General features: G+C 36.7%; 2 protein-coding genes across 2 annotated transcripts in view; both read right to left on the bottom strand.

The window, feature by feature from the left end:
• Positions 1–3,396, bottom strand: part of ATP6V0E1 (ATPase H+ transporting V0 subunit e1) — a 45,641-nt gene extending 42,245 nt beyond the window's left edge. Inside the window, exon 1 of the mRNA XM_074292084.1 lies at positions 3,170–3,396. Coding sequence (XP_074148185.1) covers positions 3,170–3,273 — 104 coding nt within the window. The 5' untranslated portion in view covers positions 3,274–3,396. The remainder of the gene's footprint in view (positions 1–3,169) is intronic.
• A 7,895-nt stretch (positions 3,397–11,291) lies between these two features.
• Positions 11,292–15,075, bottom strand: RPL26L1 (ribosomal protein L26 like 1). The gene is made up of 4 exons (XM_074292083.1): positions 14,862–15,075; positions 14,365–14,537; positions 12,233–12,373; positions 11,292–11,460 (listed from the first exon to the last, which is right to left on the bottom strand). The coding sequence occupies exons 1-4, from the start codon at positions 15,058–15,060 to the stop codon at positions 11,332–11,334; spliced, it is 642 nt and encodes a 213-aa protein (XP_074148184.1). The 5' UTR covers positions 15,061–15,075; the 3' UTR covers positions 11,292–11,331.
• Between the last annotated feature and the right edge of the window lie 6,303 nt (positions 15,076–21,378).

Here is a 21,378-nt window from a genome sequence, read left to right as displayed (position 1 = left end):
AAGGGACATAGATAAAACAAGGCATTCTTACATTATATTCTCATATTATAGCTGGGGAAATTTAAACTTAAAAATTAGCTTATTTCTTAAAGTATATTCTTTTGCCTCAACAACTATTATATAAAAAGAGTATAAATAAAGATAAGCATAAAGCATTAAATTTGAATATGGAGAATATACCACTAAATAGCTGGTCAAAAAACTTCATGCAGCTACAGCTGGAAATCTAGGAGGCCAACTTTTTTTTGCTTCTTGGTAATCTACTATGTAGTTAGTAGCTTCAGGTTACAAGACTTAATCAAACATTTACTAAGCATCCATGATGTACAAGACACTATACATAAGGACTAAAAGGATAAATAACAGATGAAATGCTGGTTTCATCAAGATCATAAGGGAGGACTATTGGAAGAACAGCTGTACAAAATGGAAAAATGTGGGTAATGGTGTCAAACTCAAAGAAAAACAGGGGTCACAAAATCATACATAAAGATCTCTAAAGAACACATTGACTCAGAAAACTACATATTAATATTGCTTAATATTAATATGTGTAAATATACAAAATAAAAATAGTTCTTGCATTTAGGGGCTGGGAGGTGAACGATTCATTTTACTGTATTTTTATTTATTTTAAAAAATGTTTTCCAATTACAATTTTTTTTTTTTTTGCTTTGTCAATTGGAGATATGTGACTTGCCCAGGGTCACACAGATAGAAGTGTTAAGTGTCTGAGACTACATTTGAACTCAGGTCCTCCTGATTTCAGGGCTGATGCTCTATCCACTTAGCCACCCAGCTGCCCCTTCCAATTACATTTTAATTTAGTTCTGGCTGAATCCACAATGCTGTCATCCTCATCTGGTATGTATGTTTGACACTTCTGAATTAAAGCACTAAAAAGATAGCAAATCATGAATCATTAAAACTGTAGAAATTAAGAGAGATGAATCTAAATTTTAGAAAATGTTGTAGGAAAAAACTCTAGAATTCTTGCATGCTAAATTACTAATTGCATCACAACCAACCTTAATATTACAAACTCCAAATATCAAAAGATATTTCATATTTTAAAATGTGACCCAATCAATTATTTACTTTGAAAAATTTAGTATATGTATTTTAAATACTCAAATCTTTATCCCAAGTAGTAAGAGCTGTTGAAAGAGAAACTATTGACGAAGTAAATATTTTAGAATTTTAATTCAGCAGTAAACTTAATACAACCCAATGAACATTTAATAAGCATTAGGTTATTAATATATAATTAATGTGCAAAACAGAGGCAAAAAAAATAAAATGAAGAACATTTCCTGTGCTCAAGAACTGGGGTAGGGGGAAGAGGGGAGAAGAATATAATAGAATAATTCATTTAACAAATGTTTATTTAGTACCTAGTAACTTTCACAATAGCCTTGGAACAAATGAATATTTTCAAGTAATAAAATACTAAGAGATACTTCAGACAAATGATGATTTATAGTCTTAAGTTACAAATCACATGATTCTGAGCTTACTAGAAGTGGCAAGAGCAAAAAGGATCTGCAATGAGTATATTAGTGTGTGTAACAGAAAGAAATATGCACTGAGAGTGAGAAGGCACTGGGAATCAACCTAGGGATGCAATCAATTTCCTAAAATGTACAATTCTTGAGTTACAAGGTTTCTTTTTGTCTGGGTTTCAGTTTACTTATCTAAGAAAAGGAAAAGTAGGACCCAGGTCTATCAATCAGCAAGCATCTATTAAGTACCTACTAGTTTCAGGGACTAAGTTCCAGGAATACAAAGAAAGTCATTTACATCATGGCAGAAAGGATAGAGAATGGGTTTAGAATAAGGAAGACTTGAGTTCCAATTCAGCCTCTGACCTTTACTAGCTATATAATCTGGAAAATTCTGTTTGCCTGAGTTTCCTTTTATGCAAAATGAAGACAATAATAAAATACCTACCCCAAGGTTGTTGAGTATCAAATAAGATAACTGAAAGGTTAATACAGTGCCTGGAACATGGTAGGTACTAGATAACTATTAGTTACAAAGATAATTATTATTCAAAATATATACACAGGGGGATTATGGGAGGAAGGGCACAAGTAGCCAGGCCAATCAATTGAGGCAGAATAGAAAGATTCTTCCAGTTCTAAAACTATATCTAATCACAAGGGCCCTTGGTATTACCCTTCAATAGCTAATGGACTTCAAAAGAATGTCTTTAACCTCTATCTACCCTCAACATCACGCAGCACGAAAGGCATCATGGGGCAGTGAATAAAGGGCTGGACTTAGATTCCCTAAACCCTGGATTCCAAACTGGCCCCTTGGACACTTACTAGTCACAAGACTTAACCTCTTTTGACCTCTGGCTTCTTCATTTGTAAAGCAGAGAAGTAGGACTCCATTCTAGATCCCACAAACAAATTATGAACACTCAGCACAGGGCAGGACCTCGAATATCCTAGGAAGACCAGCTAGGCGATTAGCCAAGAGTTCCTTCCAGTAACCTGACACCTGACAAGTCACCCATTAAGTATCCGGCAGGGGAAAAAACGAGACTGCGTTTTGGATTAATTACGGTTTTCTAAAAAGCCCCACTCCCGGTTCACGCAGAACAGGCCTCGTTTGGATGGCGCAGGGTCTACTTCTCCTTTTTCCATTTCGGGCGGTCTCCTCCGCACATCCAGAGGAAGAAGAACCCGAGCCCGACCCCTCGGCCTGGTAGCAATGGAAGGCGGGAGGAGGTGAATCCAGGAAGGCCCCCTGGATTTACCGCGCCCCTAGACCTTCTACTTAATCTCTGCCACACTTCGTGACCACCGCCGGCTCTCCCACACACCTTCAGTCCCCAGCTCTGGCCTAGGATAAGCCAGGCTCTCCGGAGTTTCCCAGCCCCGGAGGAAGTGCCTGGCACACACAGGTACTTGACATATACATATATATATATATATATATATATATATATATATATATATATATATATATATATATATATATATATATATATATATATATATACACATACATACACACACACATATATATATATATATATAACACATACATACACATATATATATCGACTTAACGATTGACTGACACAGGCCCCGAGCAAAAGGCCAGGGCCTAAGCCGACACACCTCACCCCCACCCCTCCCCCACCCCGAACACTTACCCTCGATTGGGACCTTTGGGGATAAAGCAGGGAACGAAAAAACCGACGACCCCCCAGAACACACTCATCACAATAATGGGCACCATAAGGCCTGGGTACGCCATGGCTGTGGCGGTCCTTTCTCGCCCGGGCTGCCCTCACCAGAATCGCTCAGGGTCCAACCAGGAAGTGTCAACAAATCACCCCGTGACTGGGAGGCCCCGCCCCTCCCTTAGATGCGCACGCGCACGACGGCCAATTCCCACCCCTTTCACATGACGCGGGCGGGGCTCGACGGCTACTTCGTAAATCGTACAGTCTGAGTTATGCCCCCAGGTGGTGAGCCTCGAAACTGCAACCTTGCGCCCGCATTACGATTGAAGGGCACGAATGTATGTGTAAATTTATATTTGTATTATGTGTCTGTATTTATATATATGTATGTGTGTGTGTTATGCATTTTCTTTTACGAGTAACATTATATGAATAGGCAGTTCTCAGAAGAAATCAAAGTTGTCAATGATATAACCCACTAGTGATTAGTGAAAGGCAAATTAAAACAACTCAGAAGTAAAGTACCATCCCAAACCTATCAGATTGTCTAATATGACAGAAAAATAAAATGACAAATGTGGAGGAAGTGTAGAAAAAACTGAAACATTAAATCTTTGTTGGACTTGGGAACTGCTACAACTATTCTAGAGAACAACTTGGAACTATGCCCCAAGGGCTATAAAACTGTATTTTGACCTAGTAATACCACTACTAGATCTGTATCCCAAAGAAATCAAGGAAAAACAAAAAGGATCCAGATTATAAATGTTTCTAATAGGCAGGAGCCCTCCCTGCCAACACATGGTATCCTTCCAGCCATGTAGGGGTCCCTGCCCGCCCAGTGGCCACCTTTGGCCCTGGCGTCTTTCTAATTGAACTTTACTTCCAAATTTCTACAATAAAAAATAAATAAATAAATAAATAAAGATAAATGTTTCTAATAGCTGTTTTTGTGGTAGCAAAGAATTGGAAATTGAGATGCTCACAATTGGGGGAAAACTGAAGAAATTGTGGTATATGACTGTGATGGAATACTTTTGTGCTATTAAAAATAAAAAAGGATCATTTCAGAAAAATCTAGAAAGATTTACATGAACTGATGCAAAGTTAAGTAAGCAGAACCAGGAATTCATTGTACATAATAATAACAATATCGTAATGATGCTCAATTGTGATTAGCTACTCTGACCAAGAGAGTGATCCAAGGTAATTATAAAGAACCCATAATGAATTTTTCTACCTCCAGAGACAGGTGATGAACTCTGATGACAGATTGAAGCATAATTTTTTTTTTTGGGGGGGGTTAATTTTAATACTATTTTATTTTTCCAAATATATGCAGTTTTCAACATTTGTCTTTGTAAAACCTTGTGTTCCAAAATTTTTCCCAAAGATAGCAAACAAGCTGACATAGGTTAAACATGTACAATTCTTCTAAACACATTTCTGAATTTGTCATGCTGTGCAAGAAAAATCAGATCAAAAGGGGGGAAAAAACATGAGAAAGAAAAAAAAAAGCAAGCAAATAACCAAAAGGTATAAATATTATGCTTTGAATTGCATTGTCTCCATAGTTCTGTGGAAACTCTCTATCATATCAAAGTTCTCTGGCACTTTCTATCGTGTCTATTGGAATTGTCTTGAATCACTACATTGTACAAAAGATTCAAGTCCTTTACAGCTGATCATTACATAATCTTGCTGTTTCTGGTACAGTGTTTTCTAGATTCTGCTCCCTTCAATTTAGCATCAGTTCATATAAGTCTATCCTGGCTTTTCTGAAATCAGCCTGCTCATCATTTTCTAAAAAACAATAATATTTCATTATATTCGTATGCCATAATTTATTCATAATTTTCCAACTGATGGGCATCCACAAAATTTCCATTTCTTTGCCACTTCAAAAAGAATGCCACAAATATTTTTGCACATGTGTGCCCTTTCCCCTTTTTTATGATCTCTTTGGAATACAGATCCTAGTAGAGACATTGCTGGATCAAAGAGTAGAAGCATAATTTTTAAAATTTTTATTTTGCTTTCTTCTGTACTTTTTCAACAGCTAATATGGAAATATATTGTTTGACTTAATATATATACTCAATATTGCTTGTCTTCTTAAAAGGTGAGGAAAGACACAAAGCATAGAAAGAATTTGGAACTTAATTTTTTAAAAAAATGAATGTTAAAACTTTCTTACATGTAACTGGGAAATAATGAAATGAATAAAATAATTTTTTTAAAAAGATAAGCACATTAGAAAAATTTCTATAGTTTTTTCCTAAGATGCCATTAAATTTGACAAACAAAATTAGATGCCCATTCAGTGTTTACAACTTCCATGCTTACCTACATATTTTTCCTTTGAAATCACTTATCTGGTCTTGTGTCTTCCTTTAATAAATTCTCATGAAGAAGGGCAGCTTGCTTTAATAACTCATTCAAAAAGCATTTATTAAGATGCCTGCTATATGTCAGGTCTCATATTAAGCACCAGGAATATAAATACAAAAACCTTCAAGCACTTTACATTTGGGGAAGAAAGGAGATACAAAATGTATTGAAATAGGAGATGAATATAAGAAGATAGGAAATGAATGTTGGGAAGGAAGGCAGAAGCAATAAAACTTGGTTTGATTAGATTTGGAAGTAACATGAGAGCAAAGAGGAGAAGATAACTCCTACATTATGAAACTAAGTAAGGATAGTGATAGAAATAGGGATATTAGAGCAACTAGGTTGGGGGGGGAAACCAATTCTCCTTTTTGACATTTTAAATTTGAGATGCCATTGAGACATCCTGCATATGGGTGATTCAGACTCAGGAGATGTAGATTTGGGATTCATCTGTACAGAAACAATAATTGATTCCATAGAAGCTCCCCAAGAGACAATGTAGAGAGAAACGAAGAGTCCAGAACAGAGCTTTAGGATCTCATGAATTTGGAGATGGGAAAAGAATGATGAATCTGTAAAGGAGACCCAGAAAGATTTGTCAGACAGGCAGGAAGAAAATCGTGTCACGGAAACCCAGGAAGAAAATGTTTAGAAGGAAGAAATGGTAAATATTCTACAGAACAAGTCAAGAAAGATGAGAACCGAGGAGAAAAAAAATTGGATTTAGCAAAATGGGGGATCATTTGTGACTATGCAAAGAGATATAGGCTTTTACCTTGTGGGAACTATAGAGTGAATGCTAACACCAAGAAAAAGTACAGCTAGATGTTACAGTAGCTAACATTGGTGATAACAAGAGCCCTGAAGTCGGGAGGACCTGAGTTCAAATCCAACCTCAGATACTTACTAGCTTTGTGACTGGGCAAGTCTCTTAACCCTGATTGCCTCAAAAACAAAAACCATGGCAAGGAGGAAATCCACCTCATCTTATGTTGGAGCAAAAGACAGAAAGGATGAAATTGAAGTGATCGATAATGATTAAGTGGGGATGAAAGGTCTTGAAATATGGTCTCAATCTTTTCAATGATATATTAGTTGAGGCTTTCCCTTAATAAGAAGGGTGACTGTAATGGCATAGGTAATTTAAGGAAAAAAGGAGCAGGCACTTTAGGGAATGCAAGAGAAAGTTAATCAGAGAAAATAAGAAGATTGGAATGCAGCAATGAGTACCCCATTAAGATCATATGAACTCTATCAGGCCAGTTTGTTCGGCATTGTTCAGCAGCACTGGTAAGTGGGAACAGAGAAAATAGAAGGTTAATGTACAAGGAGGTATAGCCATAGGACAAGGGAGTCAAGGATTAGAGGGCAGTGTAAAGTTAGGCTAGTTAAGTATTAAGTAAAGATTTTGAAGAGAAGAAAAGTGAACAGAACAAGCTGATTGCCTGAGGGGTATTGTGATATCTAAGGAGATGACCTCTAAAAGGTCCCGTCTAACAACAAAAAGTATTCATTTGCTTGAAATTGTGGCTCCCACATTATGATTATGAAATCTGATCACAAGTAGGAAGGAAATTCCACAGCAACTACTATGTGCCAAGCACTATACTAAATGCTTTACAAATACTATCTCATTTGAGCCTCATAATGAGCCTGAAAAGTAGATGCTATTATTATCATCCCCATTTTACAGATGAGAAAACTGAGACAAAGAGATTGTGACTTCCCTGAGGTCATGCACCTGAAACTCAGGTAAATGTTAATTCCATAGTAGCTCCCTCGATCAGTCAGTCAATAAAATTTTACTTCACACTCAACAACTGAAAACCTTTTTATTAGGAATCCTACAAAAAACACAAGTACAGGAGAATAGTCCCTGTACTTGATTTGGCTTGGAGAGCTAGGAGAACTAGGACCTACATAAAATGAGCAAAGGGACACTAAAGCAGATTTTATTGAGAAGGGTTAAGTAAAAGAACAATTACATGCTACTTATTTCCAAATGAAAGTGTCTGTGTGCCTACTCTGTTTTGAATATATAAAGAAAATCAGACAGAGAAGTCCTCATATTGACAACTAACTGCTCTTCTAGCCTTAAACTTATTTAAAAAAAAAAAAAAAAAAAAGAGTACAAGCTCAAGAGGAGCCACCACTTCATTCATTCACAGAATCACAGAATGTTAGAGATGGAAAAGTCCTTAAAACAATTAGTTAAAAAGCATCTATGAAGAGCTAGCCATGTGCCAGACACTATGATGGATAACTAGGAATATACAAGATAAAAAGAAAACAGTCCTTACCCTCTAGGAATTCAATTTCTTGAAGGGATGGGGGTGAAAAATGTATGTAGGTAAAAACAAGAAAGACAATTAAGTACAAAGTCATTTTTAGGTGTTGGTAGGAGGATTAGCTACAGGGAGATCAAGCAAAGGTCAAGTGCAAGAGGCAGCATTTCAGCTTTCAGGTGGATTGTGTCCTCCTGGCAGAGGGTAGCCTACAGCAATTTTATTTTCATTCTCTCCATTACCGATAAAAGCTAGTTATTGGCTGATAAAAACTCTATAACATCCCTAAGAGACAAACAGGATGGTTACCTGCTTGCTAAGATTGGTGAGTATATGGTCAGTTCAAAACAGCTTTCATTAGATAATAACCTGACATCTGAGCAAGCAAAATATCTGGAAGCCAACAATAACAAAAAACCCAGGTCATTTAAGCCCATTTACTCAAGATACTGATAGACCATAATACAGAGGACCTGTCTATGCAGAACCATTTAACTTTTAAAGTATTTTTAAAAATTAAAAACGTCAAAAGAAAATCCAGGTTTATGACTGACACAATTCAGCTTGTTTTGTTCATACTTGTTTTTATCAATTTTTTTGTAAAAAGAATTCTGTCCAATGAATAAAACAATTACATAATTTGTTGATTTGTATTAAGTATGACTCATAATGTCCTTACTGAGTTTTTAACAAACTTCCAGAACTAACACAAAAAATTGTACAAGCTTTTATGTAACTACCACAGAAAAAGATATCATTGGTTTATAAGTCATTAAGTCTGTTTGAGCAAGGATGCAATGGCAGCTTGCCTTTCTAATAAACATCAAAATCACTGCAAAGTTTTCCAAAACAATACAATTAAGTCTCTCAAGACAGAAGGAAACTGCTTGTATAAATTTAGTCCAGGGAACAAGCAAGTGAAAGATAACATCAAGTATAACATTCAAAGATCAGGCCTCACTCACTCACTTGGCTTCAGCACCAATCTTTAATCCAGTTTGCAGCAGTTCCCTCATACAAATCCAGCCCTCCAATTATTCATTCCTAAGAACACAATGTACACTCCTGCCTACATCCCTTTATTGCTTCCTTTGTTTAAATTATTTCCCCTTTCCTATCTAAATTCTACCTTAGAAGTACTTGCTCTTTTGTGAAGCATTTATTGCTGGTCTTACAGCAAGTATCTTCTCAGAGATCACCATTGACACAGCTCACATACCTTGCCCTCACTTGTCTGTCCCCAGAGTTCAGTCATTTTGATTACAGATTACTTGGGAGTCCTACCCCTTCCCTCCTTTAGTTTCTATCTAGAGAGAAGACAAGGTATTTTTAGGAAAGTTATGGTAAGATGTAAAGAGGCTTCCTTCCAGTAAAGGGAAGCCAGAAAAAAGAAAACTAAAGGAAAAAGAAAAATATGCATTTATATTGCAATTTCACTGAATCCTTTCATCATAATTTTGAAGTAGGTTCCTAAGGATTATCCCCATTTAACAAGAAACAAGATCAGAACTTAAATGACTTGCTCAAAAGTAGCAATCAAACATGTCTCAGTCATCTTATGGGGCTGGGCTGTCCCCACTGCAGAGGGCAGGATGGGGGTGAGATTTAGGGACTTGATGAATTATCACCCCCATTTTATCTACTGTAAAATGCAGGTCCTAAGCAGAATCTTGGTGCTGTTTGCATTTCATAAGGTGTAGTAAGAGTCACTAGCCTCTTTCTAATAGACAATAATAGCATCTACCTCAAACTGCTGTTGAGGTCCAAAAGAAATAACACATAAATTTGCAAATCTTAAAGCACTAACCAAGTGCTAGCTATGATCCTCCATTCCACCAGTTGTTTTCCTGATAAACAAGAAACCTAATCGCCAAAGATCCTCCTTCTGGCAAAAGGAAAAGTAAAGAGGTATATTAGTCTATCTACAGAAAGGCTTCCAGGAAGGATAAATCTTAACTTAAATAGTTTGACTATGAGAGACCACAGGAATTCACTAGGATTTCTGATAGGAAAAAAAAAAAAAAAAACCAATAACAATCAAGTGAGGCAGCATGTGGGTCAGGAAGATAAGTTCAAATCCATCCTAGCAGTATACTGGGCAAGTCACTTAACCTCTAATTGTCTGACAAAGTTGATTCATGGGAGAAGGAAATGGCAAACAGCTCTCAGTAGCTTTGCCAAGAAAACCCCAAACTGGGACATGAAGAGTTGGGACAGAATGAGATGGAAATAAATGAACAATGTTCATGGCAGATTAAGTTGAGTTAGTATGAAATATGACTTTGGAAGAAAGTCCAAGGCAAAGATTTACATTATCCAAAAAGAGCTCCTGGCTGAACTCAAATCATTAAACTTATTCCCTCCACTAATAATTAGAAAACTGGTTCAACATTTTACCAGGGTAGCTTTGTCCCATTCAAAAACAGGCAACACACAGTAAACATCATTGGAAAATCTCATCTTGCACCATCCAATCACCCTTGTTATCATCTGTCTGTTCGGAAGGTGGTCTCTAATTCTGTCCCCCCCATACATCAGTCAACTCAATTCTCATCTGGATGCACTCATTTTGGTCATTTCCATCCTTCCATATTTACTTCCTAAGTCACTTTTCAACCATCTTTTCTGTTGGAAGAAGACTACTTCTTCCACTAGATTATAAACTGCTTAAGGACACAGATTTTCGTATTTCAGTCCCCAGTGACCTTATTATAGTAGGTATTTTATCAAAGTTTTATTGACTACTGACTGAGATCTCTGGTAATATGCTGCCTCTACATTAATACTTTCAACATTATCTCAAAAATATTAAGATACACAGGTTATGTACTAGGAAATTTGGAAAGACTGACTTGCCGTCAACATGCTATTACATGAGGAAGTCTAAACTATAAATCTTTTGTTGACTATAATCCATAGCTTCTTCCATCATGCGCTCTACTATCTTATAGATACCTAAAAAAATACTAAGAATGAATAAAGTAGGTTAAGGAACTAGGAAATGAGGCAAATTAGGCATGAAGAATGGTTTGGGGGTGGGAGTCCTGACCTTTGCTAGTAGCAGAGGAGAATGTGTTAAGAGGTAGAACAGAAACGTTTATTGTTATTACCCTTTCTTTGCTACTTGGCTATTTTATGCTTTGAAAAAGACATATGAATAGAATATTGTTCAAATAAATCAAATGACACAGGAAGAGAGAACAGGTAGAAAGAACTTTAAAATTAAACAAATTTCACTTGCAATTTGAGAAAATTACACTTTTTACCCAGGAAATCAGAAACCAAAATTGTAAAAGAATTTAATAACCCCCACGTAAATAATAAACCAAGAGGAAAATGAGAAATGGAAATTTACCATTGCAAATACATGTCGACAATGCTTTTCCAAAGAGTACACACAACACTTATGCTTAATTTTTCATTTTTAATTACAATTGTACAACAGATCATTTATTCTTGCATCTTTTCAATGGTTTCTTCTTTATATTTTCCCTTTTCCTTTCCAACTTGTCGGGATTTGGCTTTACGCTCCAGGATCTTTTTTCGATCTTTGTCTAGTTTTAGTCTGGTGATAACTACCTATTTAAAAAAAAAAAAATAAAAAAAATCAGAAAACAAATATTCTTTCAATTTAAGAAAAAAATTATATCAGTGATGACATTAGAAAACTTCCAGAACTCAGCTTATTTGTTTCTATGATTTCTCCCATAGGCACTGTATATATTATTACCCTCTTTAAAAAGAAACAATTATCTCGAGGGTCTGCTTTTTACTGTCATTCTGGAGACTGTTTACTGTAACATCTGTAAAGAAACCATAAGAAGACAGAGAAATGACCAAGAAAACCTCTTTCCTAAATGGTTTTAACTCTTTACTTTACAAAAACACATTATATTGGAAATTTTTAATGAGAGACCCTTTAACATCCTGGGGCCTGTTGAAGATCTTAGCTTAAAAAAAGGTCAATGTCTCCCAGGGTCATCTGTCATCTTGATCTATACCTGTATCAATGGACTCAGGTGATTCTGGAGGTGAGGCAGGTTACTTTGCACAGCCTTCCCTCACTTAAATCCAATTCACTTGTCACAATGTCACAGCATCATCTCCTTAATGTCATGGTGCTCTTAGAGAATGATGAAGGACAAGCAATAACATGAATAGAACTTATACTTTCAATTTCAGTCTCAACCTTAAGTATTGTGCCAGATTTGGGCAAAAAAAAAAAAAAAAAAAAAAAAAAAAAAAATCTCCATTAGCAGAAATGTCTGAGAATGACTCCTTTTACAGGGACCAAATCTTTAGACAGGAACTTTCATGCTACAATTATTGTTACCAGCTAACTAAATCATACCTTACTAGGGTGAATGCCCACATGGACAGTTGTGCCATTAGCTTTTTCACGCTGCACACGCTCAATATAAATGACATATTTCTTCCTGTAAACTTGGACTACCTTGCCAATTTGCTGACCTTTGTAATGTCCACGAACCACCTGTAAACAAAATAAGAAAATACTCTTGTCAACTTCTAATATATTTAAATTATAATGGTAAGACTATTTTTAACAATACCCAAGTTGGGAACTGAGATTTTTATTCCTTAATAAGAGGAAATACAAAATGTAAAACAAACAAAAAAAAAAAAAACACCACAAAACAAAAGGGGAAGGGATATTCCCAGCAATCAATTTAAGGCAGTAAAATTTACAAAGCTTTGCTTTTAATTTGGTCATTCAGACCTGTGGAAAAAAAAGTTTTATTTGATTTACTTAGAATCTATTCAGTAAACATTTTTCTTTAAGTGAATGGAAAAGAATTCCTGGGACTGATTTTCTGTCTCAACACTATTCAAAAGCATAAGAGATACAATTAGACACTAAACTAGAAGGATATCTTTTTTTTTTTTTTTATCCTCTCACAGCATTGAGCTCTGTACTCTGTTCACTACTAAGGAAAAATGCAGCACGGAATATAATTGCAAGACAAAAAAGACTACTTTTTAAAACTAAATTACTGTCAAATATAGTTCTTAGTTCTATTACAATTAAAAAAATTATCACCAATGTACTGTGATGCCTTCCAGTTTTGTTTTTTATTCTCCCACAGCATCTACCTCTGTTCACTAAGGAGCAGAAAAAAATGTAGCATGAAATGTAATTGCAGGACAAAAAAGAAAAGATTGCTTATTTTACTAAATCACTGCCAAGTAAAAGGGTTATCACATACTACTGATGCTTCAGTACCTGCCACAAGTCTAAAGTCCCAGCCCATTCTCCAAATGCCATGGATCTTTCTAAAGCATAGGTCTGACCATATTATCTCTCTCCCAGTCAAGAAATTCTAGTGCTTTCCTATCATCTCCAGGATCAACTTTACACTTCCTCTGATGATTCCAGTCTTCTTATCCTCTATACCTACAATTCAATCTTGTGATATTATTTTTGTTTTGCTATTCCTCTAATTCTCCAAACTTTAAGCTTTTTTTAAATGGCTTTACAACATGTGAAGGGCTCCTTTTCTTCTTTATATGAGAAAACATGCAAACACAGATGTTTGTGTATGTATATGCACATTATATATACACATAGACACATGTATAAACATACCTGATTGCATAGTTTCTCCCACTGGAGTGGACACTTACTTTTGTTTTTCTCTGTACCCCCAATATAGTAGGAACTTAAAAATAAATGCTTTCTGACTCAGTGTCACAATGCAAACTGTGGTCTACACTACCAAGCAGAAAAAGTTTCTCATGATGGATTCTGCTTGTCCTCCAAGGGCCATTCCAGCTAATTTGAAGAGGCTGATCACTAAGCTTGGCCACTAGATGATTACTTTTTCTGACACAGTTTAATGCATGGCAATGTGGAAGGTTTATCACTAGTATCCTTTTAGGGATAAGCCAAAGAACTGAATAAAAGTCCTCTTAAAGTATATAAAATAGCCGAGTGTTTAAGTGCAATGTACAGAAACATTTCCAGAGTTGAAAAGCAGTTGTCTCCTTTGAAAGCGCACATGGATTAGGATACATCTGGCAATTCACAACAAAAGGCCACTATCAAGAATCAAGGCTGAAATTACTGATTATTTTCAAAAGGCAAATTCATAAAGAACTTAAAGGAATACAGAATACCTGACAAATATTTTCCTACTTGCAAAAATACCACTTGCCCTCACTTAAACACCTGAACCAGCTTACAAAGTCGCTGAAACAAAACTAGCTTCCACCAATACTAATATGAAACTTATTTGTTCTTTGTAACATATTAATGTATACTGTCACTATGTTACACATTCACATGAGATGTGATACATGTTTGTTACATAACACACAAAGTAATTAACACTGTAGTCATTGCACGATACACTTAATAACAGTAACAAATTCCCAGCAACGGGATGGGGGTGGGGGGAGCGATTTCCAGCTTGCATAGGCAACAAGGCTCCGCGGTACCCATGGGGACCGCGGCCCCGGACGCACCTGGACCTCGTCGTCCTTTCGGATAGGCATGGAGCGCACGTTGTATTTCTGCCGCAGCTCCTTGGAGAGCGGGGACGACATAATCTTGCGCCGGATGTGCGAGGGCGCATTGAAGTGTCTCTTGCGGTTCTTGCTTCGGTCCGAGGTCACGAATGGATTGAACTTCATTTTGGCTAAACAAGGAGGGAGGAGCGAAAGAAGGGGAGTAAAGACTTGCGCTTACGGCTCTTTAATGTTCTCCCCACCACCCCAGCTAGCAGAGCAGCTATCACTCTCTCCGTGAAACAGAAGGGGAACCCGGGGATCTGACAGGGGAAGGAACTGGCTGCATGGGGAGGACGCGTCAGGACTTCCGGCCTCTGCACCAGCGGAGCCTTCTCCCCTCCTGGAGATCGTAGCAAGACTCCCCTCCCATCTCAACCCTCCTCGCGTGGTGGGCGAGATGCCATCGGAGCGGACAGACCCGGGCAGGAGGTAAAGGGAAGACAGTCACTCACCAAGCGAGACCCACTGGAAAGAGACACGTGGGCCGCTCGGCACCGGAAATGTAGCTTCTTCTACATCCGGAGGCGTAGAGGAAAGAAAGTCCCAGGTCACCGAACATCCGGCGGCCCAGGCGCGATCGTTGCCACCGCGTGGCTTCGTGGAGCTACTGCAGCCTCCTCCTGCCCCAGCCTGAGGGTGAGGAAGAGGCATTGCGTGCCTTTGTTCGTGCGTGTGTGTGCGCATGTGTCTGTCTGTTTGTATGTGTCTGTGTGTAAAGGTCAGTTTTCTGTGCGACAAACGTTTGTTTCAAGTGAAAACATCTTCATGATCATGTGGTGCAATAAAAGCTGGGGATAGAGCAAGCAAGGCTTGGGTTCAAGTTCTTATAGAGATGCCTACTGACTGTGTGACCCTGGACAAGTCATTTTACCTCCCTACGTCTCAGTAAAATGAGATTAGGTTAGATGTCCTCCAAGTCCTATTCGTCTGTAATAGCTAATGTTTATTAAGTGCCACTATGTGTCAGAAGCACTTTGCAACAGGACAACCCTGGGAAATAGATGCTATTATTCCCATTTTATAGGTGAAGTAACTAAGGCAACCAGCAATTCCCTAACTTGCCCAGGATCACCCAGCTAGTGTTTGAGGCCACATTTGAATTCCAGAGTCTTCCTGTCTCCACAACTGATGCGAGCTGTCCAACTATATATCATTAGATATATTAGAAAACAATCTAATAGAAAGTAAAACATTTAAAAGCCATTAAAATAATAAGCCTATTATAATTTAACATAATACATTTTTTGAAAAAATAACCGCATTCCCAAAAAAAATTAGTGGTAAGAGTGGCCTTGTTTTCGTAAATCTCTTTCTGATATCACATGCTGACACTTACTGGGTGCTCAATAATTGTTCATGGAATGATTACTGATGAGTGTTTGACAATAGAAAATCACTGGATTCTCATTTCTGATTCTGTAGTTAATCTGTTGGAATGTATTGTTTTGGTTGAAGTAGTTGAAGAAAATCCAGTTTCATATGAACATATAGTTTGAAAAAGGAGTTGTTTTGGATAGGTAAATAACATCTTAGTATTATTGTGAAGATAACTTTGACCTCCTGGTCTTATCCTCAGAAAGGGATCCCTGATCACACTTTGAGAACCACAGAAGTCAGCAAAGACAGACAAGATTAGGAAACAGCCAAGGAGATGTAATGAGATTACATTTAAGCTGTGACCAAAAGTACTTAAAAGCACTAGGAAGGTAAATATAATATAAATAATATATTATGATATATTATTTATAATATAATATTATATAATATATAATATAATATATATAATAAATAATATAATATAAAAATAAGTATCTTACTTATTCAAACTATGCTATTTAGTTTAGTGGAAAGAACACTACTAGTCTAGGAGTTCCGTTGTTGAATTGTTTTCAGTCATGTCTAACTATTGAAGTTCAAAAGAAATCCCAAAAGGTTGGGGTTGCAGACTGCTGTCTCTAGTGTCTCAAAAGAATTTGCAGGATTATATGTGCAAGAATGTTTGTGGCAGCCCTCTTTGTAGTAGCCAGAATCTGGAAACTGAATGGATGCCCATCAACTAGAGAATGTCTGAATTAATTGTGGTATATGAATAATATGGAATATTATTGTTATGTAAGAAATGACCAACAGGATGATTTCAGAAAGGTCTGGAGAGACTTACATGAACTGATGCTGAGTGAAATGAGCAGGACCAAGAGATCATTATACACTTCAATAACATCTATTCAATGACCAATTCTGATGGATGTGACTCTTTTCAACAATGAGATGATTGAGGCCACTTCCAGTGATCCTGTAATGAAGAGAGCCATCTACACCCAAGGTGAGGACCATGGCAGCTGAGTGTGGACCACAACATAGCATTCTCGCTCTTTATATTGTTTGCTTGCATTTTGTTTTCTTTCCCAGTTTTTTTTCTTCTTGATCCGATTTTTCTTGTGCTGCAAGATAACTGTATAAATATGTATACATATATTGGCTTTAACATATATTTTAACATATTTAACATGTATGGCTATTTGCCATCTAGAGGAGGGGGGGGGAAGGAGGGGATAATTTGGAACAGAATGCTTTGCAAGGGTCAATGTTGAAAAATTACCCATGCATATGTTTTGTAAATAAAAAGCTTTAAGTAAAAAACAAAAACAAAAACAAGATGCTTCATTTCTGGGCTCAGGGCATTTTCTGTGGAACTGTCTCTCTACCTCCTCTCCTTAGTTCCAACTATTTACCTCCTTTCATTTACCTCCTTTCCTTATAGGGTATCTCATTCTGCACCATGCCTCTATTCTTTCTCCTTCTTATAGCTAACTCTTTTAGGGTGTTAAATCTCTTTTGCTAAATATAATAGTTAAAAAGAAATATGAGATGCATAAATTTAGAGACCTCTCCACTCCAAATGTTCATATGGACTATTTGTGCCCAACCTGTGGCAGAGCCTTCCGAATTCTTATTAGTTTGATCAGCCATAGTCAGCTAAGAGCATACACTATCCTCCCAAAATGTTCCCTTTCTCCTGGTTAATTGTGAGTTCTACTAAGGGATTTGTGTTTTCCATTATTAATCTTTAAAACCCCTTTCCCAGCAATATGCTCTCCCAACTCTTTCATATTTATCATTCCTGGTGTCTATGTATCCCTTCATTTTGTCCATAATCTCTTTTCCTACCTTTTGCCAAAGAGAATGGCCATTGTGAATTCTTCACATGACCAACCCCATCATTTGCCTACAATCTCATCATTTAGTGCTAAACCCCAAACACATCATTTGGAACTAGAAATAGTTCTCCTAAATCACATTAGTAGGTGCTTAATAAGTATTTACTAGGTGATTGAATGAAAGTATGCCAGATTGACTATGTTGTTCAAATGCCAAACATGCATTTGTCTAAAAGACTTTGACAGAAAACTCACCCAAAGTGTGTGTTCACAATGAAATCAGAAGAAACTAAGGACATTTTCAAGGTTTTTCTGAAGAACTTTGGAATTGGGTGAAAGCCCAGATTGGGATGCCCAAAACACTGTGCTCTATGAGCAAGGCAGAATGGTAGTAGTTTAAAAGAAATATGACATGTGTAAATTTAGAGACTTCTTTCCACCCTAGATGTTCGTAGATTTTGAGTTTCTACTTTTGATATATGCTAGCAAGGTGAACCACTCAGAGCCTCTTTAAAGTTTTCCAATCTCTATTGGGTAGGGGTTTCTTCATCCTACCTAAGAGAAATCAAAAGTGCTGACTCCCCCAAATGATGATAAGGTATTTCAGAATAACAAATACCTTTTTATAAAAAAGCCAATCCCCAAACCTAAGTCACTCCTAAATTTGGAAAAGTACTTAAAATTTCCTAACTTGTGCCAATTTCTTTATAGTATTGTATAGCTTGGGTGAAGGTTGGGATCTGTAGATTCTGTCTTCCTTTAATTATCTAGTCTAATTGACATAAAAACAATAACTCACATTTCTAAAAGATCTGAGACAGCAGGGACCAGACTAACAGGATCCTCAAATTGTCAGAGTTGGAAGGGACTTCAGACACCATGCATTTCAACCACACCCAAGCAAGAATCCCTGTGTTTTCCCTAGGACTTGAAGACCTCTAGTGAGAGCTAGCCTATTCCACCTATGGATAATTTTTCTTGTTAGGAAACATTCTTGCATTGAGCTAGGTGATTGTGCTGGACCTAGAATCAGGAAGATCTGAATTCAAATTTAGCTTCTACATTCATCCTGGGCAAATCACTTAATGGTTCTATGCCTCAATATTCTTACCTGTAAAATAGGAACAGTTAAGAGCACCTATTGGCAGGATTTGTGAGGATCAAGTGAAATAATATTTGTAAAAGTACTTAGCAGTAGGTGCTTATAAATGTTTATTCTCTTCCTTTTAACCTCTATCTGTCTCAGTTTCCTTGTTTATAAGATGAGAATAATAATAGCATCTACCTTCTAGGGTTATTATAAATATAAAATGAGATAGTATTTGTCAAGCACATTGTAAATCTTAAATTAAATTAAGATTCTAACATTATTATTAAATTTGTTTCTTTACTGCTCCATACCTAATCCCCAAATTGTTCTTGGTTCTCCCTTCCGGGAGCAAAAAAAAAAAAGTGAATCTTTTCTCTCTTCTACCTAACAGTCCTCCAAACACCTGAAGATAACTAGCTTTGTTCCTCCTCAGTCTTCTCTTTTCCCTTCTCCATTTTTTGCTGAGGCATTTAGAGTTAAGTGACTTGCCCAGGGACACACAGCTAGGAGTGTTAAATGTCTGAGATCAGATTTGAACTTTAGCCACTGCACCACGTAGCTGCCCCCTCAGTCTCCTCTTTCCTAGCCTAATATCTCTAAATCTTTTAACCAATCTTAAGGCTTTAATGTCAACTGGGCTCTCACTGCATTGTCAATCCTTTTATTCCTTCTTAATTAATTTCCTATTTTTTTTAGTCTTGGAAGCTATCCAAATTTCTTCTGTCCTTAAAATTCCCACCTCTCTTTTCTTCTCTTTTGGGAGAGAACTCTTGCCTCTTACCATACTTAGAAAATTGAAGCCATATGACAGGAGTTCCTTCTACTCCCTTCTCTTCATCTCAAAATTCCTTAGCACTACTATTTGGCCTGTCCTCTTTTTCCTTCAGTGTGTAAGTAAGTGTCCTTAACTCCACACAATTTTCCAAGTGAAGAGCAAATATAGAGGAACTATTACCTACTTTATCTTGGGAGCTGAGGCAGTCTTTTCTGTGGTTGTTGAGTTATTTTTTAGTTTTGTCCAACTCTCTGTAACCTTATTTGTTGTTTTCCTGGCAAAGATTCTGGAGTAGTTTGCTGTTTCCTTTTCCAGCTCATTTTAAAGATGAGGAAACTGAAGCAAACGAGGGTAAGTATCTGAGACCAGGTTTGAATTCAAGAAGATGAGTCTTTCTGATTCCAGGCTTGGCACTTTTATCTACTGTGCCACTCAATTACCTGAAAATAAATAAGTAGACAGATAGACAAATAGATACTCAGATAGACAGAAACCTGTCACTGCTTAAACTCCACTGGTGTAGCCTTTAAGAATACATATTGCCATCATATTGTAGAGAAATATTGGAAAAGGGGCTTGTAGACACTTAATTGTTATATCTGACCTCTTTGGGGGATTTTCTTGGGTAAGAAACAAGATTGGTTTACCATTTCATTTAATATCTCATTTACAGATGAGGAAACTAAGGCAAACAGGGTTAGGTGACTTGCCTAGGATTATACAGCTAAGAGGTATCTGAGGTCAGATTTGAATTCTTCCTGACTCCAGTCTTGATACTCTATCCACTGTGCTAACTTCACCTGGTTCAATTCAGTATAAAATGACATTAAGAATATTAGATTTCATCTACATGAGAACTTTTGTCACAGAGTGAACAAGGTAGGTTAAAACCATCTAGGATTTCATAGACATTAGAGTTTCCTGAGGTTCAAAAAGGTTGCAACTTGTCTAGTAGTGTCAGAGATGGGATTTGTTGCAACAAGTCCAGCACTCTTATCTATTATGTCTTGCTATCTCTATTGTGTTGCAATGGAAAGAGAACTGGAGTTAAAAGATCTGGATACAAGTCTCAGCTCTGCCATTTAAATTCCTCTGTGACCTCCCCAAGATAGTTTCCTCATCTGCTAAATGACAGGGTTTTGAGGGGGAAATGAGAGAATTGGTCACTTTGAGCTCTCAGTCTATGAACCTATAATTTAAAGAGGACAATAATTTTGGCATGATATAATTCAATGAGCTAAACAGGGCAATAATATTGGCATATCTTCCTATAAGATTTAATATCCCCAAATAAAATGTAAATTCCTGGAGGACAGACACTTGTTTTTTCTTTATATCCTAAACATTTAGCACAGATCTGTCTCCTTTAAAGCAATTAATAAATATATTAATAATAATAATAAATTGATAAAGCAAATAAATAAATTAAATTAAATTAAAAAGAATGAATCACAATAAACTTTGGAAAAGCCTACCCCACACACTTTTTATCACATCCAGTTTAGCAGTTTATATAATTGAGGAAGGTGGTTCAGTAGATAAAGCATTGTACCTAGAATCAGGAAGACCAGTTTCAAATCCTGACTCAGACAGTTACTAGTTGTGTGACTCTAGGCAAGTCCTTCAATATCTGACTTACCTTAGTTTTTTTATCTGTAAAATGGGAATAATAATTCCCCCCAGGATTGTTGTGATGTTAAACTTAGATATTTGTAAAGCATTTTGCAAACCTTATGTGCCATATAAATACTAGTTAACCCATTTTATGCAAGAGAAAAACAGAGAGATTTTATGTTTTTTCCAGTCACACAGCTAATAAGAATTGCTATTTGAACCCAGTCTCCTAATTCTAATATACTCACATTTTTTTCCACTACATCATACAACCTTGGGAGTTATATACTCAAGGACATTAAATAAATATTGATTGATACTAATGATTAACC

This window comes from Sminthopsis crassicaudata, chromosome 2 (assembly GCF_048593235.1).
Source record: "Sminthopsis crassicaudata isolate SCR6 chromosome 2, ASM4859323v1, whole genome shotgun sequence".
Lineage (NCBI taxonomy): Eukaryota > Metazoa > Chordata > Mammalia > Dasyuromorphia > Dasyuridae > Sminthopsis > Sminthopsis crassicaudata.
The sequence above is the reverse complement of the archived record's forward strand: the minus strand, read 5'-3'. Positions and strand labels throughout refer to the sequence as shown.

What these genes read in the sequence shown, in the direction of transcription:
- RPL26L1 (XM_074292083.1), bottom strand. Translation starts at nt 15,060, where the DNA reads ATGCCTCTTCCTCACCCTCAGGCTGGGGCAGGAGGAGGCTGCAGTAGC. An exon ending in TTTCCAGTGGGTCTCGCTTG is followed by an intron (nt 14,538 to 14,861) that starts GTGAGTGACTGT and finishes CTCCTTGTTTAG; the next exon opens with CCAAAATGAAGTTCAATCCA. An exon ending in GAAAGGACGACGAGGTCCAG is followed by an intron (nt 12,374 to 14,364) that starts GTGCGTCCGGGG and finishes TTTTGTTTACAG; the next exon opens with GTGGTTCGTGGACATTACAA.